Source organism: Homalodisca vitripennis, unplaced genomic scaffold (genome assembly GCF_021130785.1).
Source record: "Homalodisca vitripennis isolate AUS2020 unplaced genomic scaffold, UT_GWSS_2.1 ScUCBcl_4269;HRSCAF=10346, whole genome shotgun sequence".
Classification (NCBI taxonomy): domain Eukaryota; kingdom Metazoa; phylum Arthropoda; class Insecta; order Hemiptera; family Cicadellidae; genus Homalodisca; species Homalodisca vitripennis.
In genome coordinates, this window is record NW_025780378.1 from 21,358 (window position 1) to 33,081 (window position 11,724).

The 11,724-nt window shown below is 32.3% G+C and overlaps 1 protein-coding gene across 1 annotated transcript; it reads right to left on the reverse strand.

The window, feature by feature from the left end:
* Positions 1 to 8,973: 8,973 nt before the first annotated feature.
* Positions 8,974 to 10,704, reverse strand: LOC124372876 (gustatory receptor for bitter taste 93a-like). Its single transcript, XM_046831288.1, has 3 exons — positions 10,650 to 10,704; positions 9,223 to 9,312; positions 8,974 to 9,130 (listed from the first exon to the last, which is right to left on the reverse strand). Exons 1-3 carry the CDS (start codon positions 10,698 to 10,700, stop codon positions 9,056 to 9,058), a joined length of 216 nt encoding a protein of 71 aa, XP_046687244.1. The 5' UTR covers positions 10,701 to 10,704; the 3' UTR covers positions 8,974 to 9,055.
* Between the last annotated feature and the right edge of the window lie 1,020 nt (positions 10,705 to 11,724).

Sequence of the window (11,724 nt, forward strand, 5' to 3'; positions counted from 1 at the left end):
TATTAGTTATAACTTCTAAAGAAAATCCAAATATGGTTTCGAATATTAATTTAATTAAAAGTTACAGAAGTATATCGCAATATAAATTGTTAATATTATGAGTGAATTACGCTGATCTAATTCCACCACCATGCAGATGTTCGAGTGTGAGGTTGCCTTAGTCAGCGAGCAGGCGATGTTACGTCTGTAATAAGCCTTTGAACAATCATCTCTATCCCTGAGGTGCTCAGTACGTCTGAGACAGAGTAATGCGAGAAAACGCTCTTTGGGGATCATAAAATCAATGCATGAAAAATGCATTTAATTAAAAATGCATAATATCAATTAAAAACGATGATAAAAATAGTATACAAATATATAATACTACTCGACCTAAATCATTGTAGTTACCGTTCTTAAAAAAAGATTTATAGATGTAATAATGATGTACCAACTTTTATTGCTTTATTCATTCAGAAATTACGAAGCCCTGTGCGGGACTTTTTAACACCCTGTATAAATTATATACCGGTATTTTCAATGTGGACTATAACATTTTTCTCATTTCGAATAGAGTTGTGGAAATAAGACTGTATGGTATTATCAGTGGTTAGAGTATTACTAATACAAATGTGAATGGGGTGTTTTGCAAAGAGAAATAATGAGACGACTGTGCGCTTAACAATGAGACTACAAGTATATATTCGATGATTTACAATTGTAACTAATATTCAAATAAAGTTTTGTTAAGAGGATTCGGGAGGGATAGGAAAATATATGAACGACAACAGTTAAATCTCACCTAACTTATCTGAACGAACATGATACTGGACACAGGAACAGCACAATTCAGCTTCATGCTTAGTCACAGTCTTTCCGAAGAGGATTACATTTTTAATTTCTTTATATCATTAAATTATTTGTTTATATTATTATTTTTACTTTTTATCATAAATGAATCGGTATTATTTTTATATACATATGTTAAGTACTATTACTTAATAATATGTACTAAATTATATTTTACAACGAAATATGGTAACGTAATAAAAGTTTGTGTTGTTATAACAGTTTATTGTACAGACTTTAAATGAACCAAGAAATAACAAACCAATATGAAGGCTCATAGACTCTCATACTCAAATATTCACTACCCTTATGTTACAGTGAAGAAATAAGAAACACTGTACCATAAACGGAAAAACTTCGTTTATGAATGGTCTTGTACATGGGCTGTTTTATGTTTTCTCCCCACAGAACTCAGTTAATGGCTCAATAATAATGTTTACGTGCCTGAGTTGCAACTTAACTTGTTTTTGTTTAATGTTGTCCTAAAAACTTCATGAAAAACTGCCATTGTAAATAATGTTGGAGAACGCCTTTGCTGAGACGTCATGTGAAATTCCAAGTTCTGTAGCTTATTTTACAATTAAACTAAATATGTGTTTCTATAGCACGTGTTAAAATGTAGTAAAATTGTTCTTAGTTTGCTTACAAATAATTTATCCACTTCCTCGTTGTCATTCTGTTACCCATAAGACTAATGTAAACCTGTTCGCTAACGCTCAGTCAAATCAACCAATATCGACCTCGGTTTTGCCTATATATAAATGGAGCTCCATGCAACAATTTCAAGTCTAGATCAGTTGTCTGTGCCGACAGATACATAGCTTTGCTGTAGATCAGCTAATTACTTTGTACAATCGATGTTTCTATAAAATATATTCAGCTATTATTATAAAAATTTTATTTTAAATCAAATACAAGGTATGAAATATGGTATATACAGACAGACCGATGAACTGGAAGACAATGTAACAGACAGAAATTATTTTTTCAGTTCGCTAACGGTCAGCTAATAACTACAAGCAGTGAAAATTGACGTGTCAAAAATTCTCTGATGATAATTTAAAAATATTGTAGAGGTAAGCTGAGAAAATATATTAATCTTTCTGTGTATAAAAGCTAGGCTTAACTTTATATATGGCTATTAATTACTCGACAAGATGCCCGTATAGATGAGTCTTAAGAGGCTAGATCTAAGTTGAAGTAATATTACAAGTGGTTCCATCTCGTAAGGAAGCAGAGAATGGTGGTTTTTAGTCGGTAAGAGTCCTGCACGTCTTGAAGTATGGGATTCTGGGTGTCCATGAGGATTTCCCAACCCCTTGTGTTCAGGAAAAACGCTCTTTTTTGTCACGGCCAGGACTGAGGAACTCCGTCGGTGTGCCCATATGCAGCTGATAAAGCAATATCCGTGCTCCTTTTGAAAAAGTGTCAATATAAATATTTAGCAAACCTGAAAAGCCTTATTATGTTTTTGCTTTTAACTAAGAGACATGATTCCTACTATCTTCCATTACTAGTCTCAGGGATGTTTTGAGGTTTCCAAAAAGGAGATGACCCTTTATAACACCTCTAATGGGTTGATTTATTCTGCACTTTTCTCGTTGTTATCGTGGTTACCTAAAAAATCAACTTGATAATGCTCGCTAACGATCAGCCCACGGAATTTTTCAAATATACATCATTATTGAGCTATCTATTGAGCGATTTTTTTTAGCCCCCCTAATGGCAGGCTTTACTAATGCTAAGCCAATTAATCCTTACTTATTTCAAAAAAATAGTTTAATATCTTGATATTTTTCAGAAATTAAAGTTCTTAATAAAGTTATTGGTTTTTTACTGTTATAAAAATCTGTGCTATCAAAAACAAAATTCTTTAACCAATTTTTTTGAATGTTTATTCTAATTATGTGATCATTCCTTCGCAGATTTTTTTAACGCTCCATCTGTCTATTCATCTAAGCCGTCGTATTATTTTATAAATAAAACTACCTGTCAAGTAACTTTTATCACAATTCAATTGTTCACTTTCACCACATAGTTAACACTGATAAAAACCTTGTTTTTATAAATGAAGGGGGTAATTTTATTAAAGTAACGTATATAAAAATGTATTCTCCTCTTCAGTTACACTCTAATTATAGAAGAGTAGGCCCAGTCGTTACAGTAAAAGGCGGAAGCCACACTGATATCTTCCTCCCATTGTTACACAGTACACTCGTATGGCCGGAGAAGCCCTTCGATACGTCGAGACTGTCACGGCTGGGTCACCTTTGTCATTTCTGTCTGCCCTTTGTTCATCAGCATGCTGATTTCACGCTGTTCTGGTTATACTGTGAAAGCCCTCCACGACAAGCTATCATTGGTTGGGTTTGTAATCAACATATTGCAGTAGAATCCTGTAAACAACCTTTTGTGTACGGACCCTTTCTTATTGCTTTCTAATCTTCATCATATCACACCATGCGTAGTTCAGATAATGTGAAGTCGGAAGCTGAATTATTAAAACCACGGACAAAAATACATTTGAAAACATTACAATCTCTAATTTATGAAGGACATATTTACAGCTATAACTACATTTAAATGCCATCGTTGACCAATTTGATTAGAATTGGATAGAAACGTTTCCATGTCAAACTGTGACGCTATTTTATGGTATAAGAGATTTCGCAAAATAGTACACAAAGGTTAATTCAAATAAAATTATTCTAAATAAAGCTTTTACAAATTATTTTTTAATTCTATATTTTGACACGAATTACGTTTTTTTCAAATCATAAAAGTTAACTAAAGTAGTATTAGTAGGAATCACTATATACAAAAATAAAAAACACATTTAAAATTTAAATATTAATAATTTTACGATAAATTAATAATTTTATAACGTCAATAATTAAAGACATGTCTTTAATTAGGTGTGTCTTGAAAATTAAGGCAAACAAAACACTTTTTAAATTAGTAAAATTTCAGATAAGCGTTATTTAGAAATCTTTCCCATCAAAATAATGTTACAAAATGTTAAATTTGTTCAAATTGATAATCACGATGTGCATGCACTTCATGTTAAACTATAAACTTCTACTTTCATTTTCAAATTTTAGTTATCTTCTTCACATCAATTCATTTATTTCTTCATCGTTTTTTAATTTCTTAGAATCTTTATTGGTTTTGTTTTAAACATTTTATATCAATACTTCTGTAAAATTACTAAGATTTTTAAATAACAATAAGCACATATTATCCAAATGAACGAATGAATCAGTATTTTAAATGTGAATAAATAACCTACTTAGATAATTCTAATTACCATTAAAAATTTCTTTATTTGTTTTTAAATTGTTAGAGATAGTTTATCTTTATTATATCTTAGCATTAACTCTTCTGAATTTACATAACACTACAAAGATCATATTACTTCTAAAATTGAAATATATTTGTAAAATTTGTCGCTACTTTCTGTTGGATCTCTTCAGACGAATGTGGACTACAGATTCTGGGGTTTAATTCTATGACAACGTCCCATTCCAGATGTTACATTAAGAGGAATTTCAACTCATTAAATGGATTTCAACTCAACAATCATATTGAATTAAACTTTTCCACCATAGCTACATTATTTGCAAAAAGCTCGGATGCTCCACAGTGCTTAAGGTAATCTAAAATAGCATAGTGCATATGATAAGACAATGAGAACACCTATATTCACCCTGATTGCACTATATTTTGTAGTCTCTGATGTCGTAAACGCTGTGTTGCGCTAAAAAACACAAGTTATTTGAGTTTATTCTTTAGCGACGTTCCTTGGTCTTTTCAGAGTAGTATGACTCCAGATTCCTGTAGTAGATTCTGTGGTAGCATCAGATTACAGACGCTATATTAAGAGGAACTTGAAGCTAAACTCTTTCGTAGTAATCAATGTCTTATACTGAATAGAAACAACGGTCACTTAGTGAACAGTTTCTAAAATAAACAATATGAATAATTCACTGTTAACATAAATTAAAGATGTCTTATATAAGAAAATACAAAAGAGATATACAAATTTTGCAAAAAGATTAGCAAAATTAAAGCTATTGTCTAATATGTATTTCATTCAGCATTATACCGTTGCGAAGCAGAGGTTTTTCAGCTATTTACACATAATAAAAATAATAATATTGAACAACCCTTCCTGGCCATGGCGGTAGAGTTGTATTCTGTAGTGTGTACAATGTATAGTTATGAATGTCAATCTCTTTAATATTTTGTCTTATATATTCTGGAGAACCCCTCTCAGCCTTGACACTAAGGTTTTATTCTTTAGTGTGTATAATGTACAGTGAGGAATGTCAAGCTCGTTATACATTAGCCTTGTATACTCTTAAGAACCCCTCTCAGCCCTGACACTAAGGTTTTTCTTCTGCCGTGAGTATAATGCACGGTGAGGAGTGTCCTGTGTGTCACGTTAGCCTTGTATACTCTTAGGAACCCCTCTCAGCCTTGACACTAAGGTTTTATTCTGCTGTGTGTATAATGCACGGTGAGAAGTGTCCTGTGTGTCACGTTAGCCTTGTATACTCTTAGGAACCCCTCTCAGCCTTGACACTAAGGTTTTATTCTGCTGTGTGTATAATGCACGGTGAGAAGTGTCCTGTGTGTCACGTTAGCCTTGTATACTCTTAGGAACCCCTCTCAGCCTTGACACTAAGGTTTTATTCTGCTGTGTGTATAATGCACGGTGAGAAGTGTCCTGTGTGTCACGTTAGCCTTGTATACTCTTAGGAACCCCTCTCAGCCTTGACACTAAGGTTTTATTCTGCTGTGTGTATAATGCACGGTGAGGAGTGTCCTGTGTGTCACGTTAGCCTTGTATACTCTTAGGAACCACTCTCAGCCTTGACACTAAGGTTTTATTCTGCTGTGTGTATAATGCACGGTGAGGAGTGTCAAGCTCGTCATACATTAGCCTTGTATACTCTTGGGAACCCCTCTCAGCCTTGACACTAAGGTTTTATTCTGCTGTGTGTATAATGTACGGTGAGGAGTGTCCTGTGTGTCACGTTAGCCTTGTATACTCTTAGGAACCCCTCTCAGCCTTGACACTAAGGTTTTATTCTGCTGTGTGTATAATGCACGGTGAGGAGTGTCCCTGTGTGTCACGTTATCCTTGTATACTCTTAGGAACCCCTCTCAGCCTTGACACTAAGGTTTTATTCTGCTGTGTGTATAATGCACGGTGAGGAGTGTCCTGTGTGTCACGTTAGCCTTGTATACTCTTAGGAACCCCTCTCAGCCTTGACACTAAGGTTTTATTCTGCTGTGTGTATAATGCACGGTGAGGAGTGTCCTGTGTGTCACGTTAGCCTTGTATACTCTTAGGAACCCCTCTCAGCCTTGACACTAAGGTTTTATTCTGCTGTGTGTATAATGCACGGTGAGAAGTGTCCTGTGTGTCACGTTAGCCTTGTATACTCTTAGGAACCCCTCTCAGCCTTGACAATAAGGTTTTATTCTGCTGTGTGTATAATGCACGGTGAGGAGTGTCCTGTGTGTCTTACATTAGTCTTGTATACTCTTGGAAACCTCCTCCACCCTTAACGCTCCATCTTTCTATCACTCCCTCCTATTTCGACCCTTGAAACAATAGATCCACATTTGAAGAAACCCCAATAATATGACACCTGTTTCAGTCTTTAATATTATAATATGATGGAATGTGTTAATAGTTTTACAATTTTAGTAGTACGAATTAAAATGCAAATCATGATAGGGTTATCATGGCATCAGTGTATGTATAGTTAAACTCAAAATTAAGATTGCAACTTTAGTTTTATATTTCAAGATGGCAGCCACACATGTAATGTATCTTACTTTGTACTGAATGAGACTGAGTTTTAATTTTATAACTGAATAATGACGATTGTTAGTATATAGTTCATTATCAAGCATTAACCGGACATGTTGAAAGAACTAGTTATAGAAACACTTTCCTAATCTAATGTATGTTCTTTTTGTATTGTACGTTATATTGCATTCTAATTAAGTACCTCTATTTTTAAATTGCTAAATATTACTATCGTGGTAATAAATTATTAAACATTGCCTTTTGTTGACTTTAAAATATATTTAAATGTTACAGAGTAATACGTGCCAGTAAATTATTTGTATAGTATTATTTTCAAATAATTGTTAATTAATCTTTTTATTTCTTGTCAGTGACATTTTAAAACTCAGTTTTATTCTTTACTATCAACGTAAACATTAGGGTTTTGTATAATTTGATCATTAAAGTGCCAAGTCTCAAAATTTACACTTCATATTACTTTTAATACCATATGCGGTTTCAAAAATTTCCCTTGCCCTCAATATGTTGTGACATTTTTCTGAAAAATTGTTTGGTGCATTTCAAGCTAAAATTTTATCCTCAAAATGGTGGAGGCTAGTTCAGAATATTAGCTACCTAATACATTAGGTACTTCTCAAATTAAAAATATACAAAAACCAACGACACTAAAAGAGCTCTAATTTATACCATTCTTCTTTTTTATTAACGCCTTCAAGTCAACATTATTTTAGTATACTGTTAGGAACCCCTCCCAAACTTTATACTAAAGTTGTATTCTGTAGTGTGTATAATATACAGTGGTGAGTGTCCAACTTGTCATACTTCAGTCTTGTATACTCTGGGAAACCCAATATAAGGAACTTAAAAATGAGTTGGCACACTACGAGATTACGGTTCAAACCCATTATTTATCCTTACAAACGCCCGATTTTGGAAAAGAGATAATATTTTGTTTACCTTCAATTTAGAAATCGTCACTGTAATTCCGTAAAATAAAATACTTTATTAAATTAACCTTTATTTAAATTAAATTAACTTATTCCCATTTATACATTGACAGGTATAAACCATAGGGTTATGTAAGTTGATCAATTTCAATTTTAATGAGGTGTAAAAAGTTTGTGTTCCATTTTTCAGTGCAATTTGTACGATAAATGCTGTTAATAATGGCGGTATAAAACGCCTACACTTTGAGATCGTTCCTGAAGAGGGATTCCACACATGTTTTACATGGTTTCACAGTTAGTGGTTCCCTCGACAGCTTACAGTGTAATATAAATACCGCTTTAATTAAAACCTATTTGTAATATTTGAAATTTTAACATGCCATAACAATTGGAATTAAACAATTTGTGTTTGTGATATTAACCGGGGTTAGTTCAATACATACAGAATTCAAAATCTTATAATTTATGAAGGAGGAGGAGCTCTTTTTATTGGAATATCAATTTTCTATTATTTTACAAAAGAAAACTTATACTGTATATTTAAAAGTTTGGAGAATAAAACAATAAAATTCGTTTTATTCAGAATAAAATTATTTTGGCATGCTTTAATATTAATTAAAAACCAATTAACAAAACAAAATTTTTAATAATTTTTCATTAACATATTATCTAATTTTTGCTATCAGGCTTTCGTGGCCGATATAGTTAAAAGCATATATTTTTTGGTTGACACAAACGTTCTATTATTGAAACACGATTACATCCTTGTAATATTCCTTGGAGGACCTTCTTCAGTCATCAGATAAAATATCACTGTAATAAGGAAGAAGCATCACACTGACACATTGATAACAGTCTGTAATAAAGGAGCTACTTGAATAATAGTGGGGAGTGTTGATTATTTGACGTTATCTGAAACTGGCAATAATACTCATCTGACTGTACAGGAGAGTTTGGGGCCGTAGCTGTACCGTGGTTGGCTGAAGGCTAAAGCCAATTGCTGAAGCCAATGTAAAAAAAGGTTCGCCTCTGCATATATTGGCGTATTTCATAATCTGAAGAATGGACTGAACTTTAGAATTGTACATTGTGCATGGAATGTTATATCCATTTAGGCAACAACGATTTCAACAATAGTCAAATTCTAGTCAAAACTTCATACACATTATATAGTCTGCTCTGATATTGAACACTCGAACTAAAATTGTCTAATGTGGTACTGTTAGTAGTTCAATTTACTTTTTAACCAATGGAAACAATACCATTTGTTGTATATTCAAACACTTTGTCATTTGCAAGCTCAACTGCCCTTGACTTTCTACCATTATAAGTATACTAATGTCGACAAGGAGATTTTAAAGAAATATAAGGGTATAAGATAATGTAGTATTTACTTGCAAGCTGGACATCTATTTCAAATATTCATTAGTATGTGAAGCAGAATCCAATGAATACTTCAGTGCTGGGTAGACGAGACCGCAGTATGGAACTGTATCAGCACTACAAGATATGTGGTCACCATTCCAACAATCTGTGGAGACAGAAATTTATTTTAGTCTTTCAAAATCTCCTTGGACGAAACTATACCTACTAATTTACATTAAAATAAGTAACACGTTTTACCGATGTTATCATTTCGTTGTTAATATGAAAATACCCTCTGGCAGAAAATCCTACGTGGCTGTTGGATAGTTGCACCAAAAAGATCTCCAACTGAAACAGTAAATTAATGAGATAGTCGCTAACAGGGCCTACACGCAGTCATGCATTTCAGACTGTATGTTATTGTGTGTTTGGGTTAGACAAAAGTCTATTTAAGTAAAATTATGTTTTACTGAATTAACTTATTACATTGTTATTGGCCTAATAAAACGTAACAATTGGACGACCATTGTAATGCAATATTACACTGTTAGTGAAATAGTAATGAATAAAGAGCTTTAAATATATATAAAATAAAATAGATTGGAAACATGTTTATTTTTTTAATTCGTCAAATTATTTTGTGCAGTGTTCTTTCTGTATTCTTCCGTTCTGCTATTCCGTTCTTCTGTAAAAGTTTTATTCGCAATCTACTAAACTAATAACCATATATCATTCAGTATTAATTCTTTTTAAGCAATCATCGTATATTATAAATTATGGATATAGGTGAAACAACATTTTTTAGAAATTAGAATTGTAATCGAAATGTAAGAAATAATCGTGAAAGAAAATAACTTCATCAATTAATAAATTATGAAGTTTATGAAAATATTTCATACTTTAATAAGTTATATCGTACACTGTTCAGAATGTTGACTTGTATTATATATATATCAGCCAAGCACGACACATATCCTCTCTTTAAATCACCTGTACAGTCAGATGGTTATTATTGGAAGTTCCAGTTTATCATCTGTTTACCAAAATATATTCTGAGCGATTCAGAAATATTTTAAGAAATATGTTTTGTTATCATCTGGAAAGAACCTTAAAATGTTGGTAAATTTTTTAACGTGTTATTAGTACTGATGAGCTTTTACCAGGATAAATATTGAAATTTAAAAAAATTGTTGAAATATCATAGTATAATCACCACCTAAAATTAGCCGTTATATGAGCCATATTCAACCAAAATTAGTATTTGTTCTATATGTGTTTAGAATAACATTTTCAGAATCAATTGCCCGTGTGTCTTATACCTCTCTCGGTTTAGATCAATCCAGTTGCATTTCTTTTATTGCATTTTTATATTTATTCGTAAGGAAGTTTAACAAAAAGGAGTTTAATGTTTATTAATGAACGGTGATCGGTATCCTTTTTCAGTATTATTGCTCGATTTTGATTTTATTACATATTTTACACTTTTTTGCTTACCTCCGAGTTAGATACGCGAAATACCACTGCAGAGTGATTCTAGAACAAATATCTCCAGGAGAAAATATGATACAAACAAAATAAAATCGTTTTTATAAAGTGTACAACCTTGCATCAAAAAGCACGATAGATAAATACTGTAATATAATTTAGTTTCTAGTTTATATTGTAAAAACATTTTAAGATTTTACCTGTCTCTTCAGTCTTGGGTCCAAGTCCAGGGTCATCATCTTGTAAATCATAGGAGCCAACACTTCAGCCTACAATGTAGTCCTTTGGTAAGATGACTTGATGGTAAGCATTGCTTTACTTCAGGTAAAACAATTGAAATTGATATACTAAAGAGCTTAAAACAACAATATTTAATAATAAGTATCTTCGTACTAAAAATCTAGTATCGACAAGATATACCCTATACATATATATCTCCAAGGTAATCTCGCTGGTCATGATTTGATACAAATTAATAATCGTATATTATGATCGTATATAATGTTTGGGTAAAAAAGGTAATGCAATTAATTTTAGATAATATTTTTAAACGTTACTCACACTATAAAGCATTCTTTTAAAGGCTTAAAGGTGTTAGAGTTGAAGAATATATATAGAATTTAAAGAGCAACAATAAACTTACTATTACACTTATTATCAGAGTGACTTGGATAAAGATGTTTGGTATTCATGGAAGTCATCAATGAATCAAACTAATCGAAAGCAGCATTTTTAGTCTTTTTACCTTAATGACTAGAAATGATATAATCATTATTTAAATATGCAACGTTAATATTTATATATTTTACACTAGAACATATGCCCTATAAACGATTTTGTATCATACACGAGTACAAGACTTGTATAAGAGGATTAAAAGACCAATTTATACAATTATGTATTGGGTTAGTACTTCCATCAAAACATCTCTAGTAATGGAGAGAAATTGTTTCCAAAATATATATTTAATCATTAAAAATATTTCATGGATTTCGTCTACCTTTTATCTATTCACTACTCCTTCACTTCAAGTTTTATATTGTTATTATAACCATTTACAACATTACCGATTTAGTGACCCGTGTGCTGGAGTGAGACAGAAGAATTAGGACCAAGAAGAATGCCAATGACCAAAGCCCATCGTTGACAATGAAAATGATATCATGTTGTGCAACACGGTGGAAAAAGTAGAACAGGTTGATGGTCAGTTGGACGATCAAGGCGAGGATGGCAGCTATCATCTGGTCGCTAAAGAATATGTTTACTTGGTACGTG

What these genes read in the sequence shown, in the direction of transcription:
- LOC124372876 (XM_046831288.1), bottom strand. Translation starts at nt 10,700, where the DNA reads ATGATTTACAAGATGATGACCCTGGACTTGGACCCAAGACTGAAGAGA. An exon ending in ACCCAAGACTGAAGAGACAG is followed by an intron (nt 9,313 to 10,649) that starts GTAAAATCTTAA and finishes TTACTGTTTCAG; the next exon opens with TTGGAGATCTTTTTGGTGCA. An exon ending in ACAACGAAATGATAACATCG is followed by an intron (nt 9,131 to 9,222) that starts GTAAAACGTGTT and finishes CTGTCTCCACAG; the next exon opens with ATTGTTGGAATGGTGACCAC.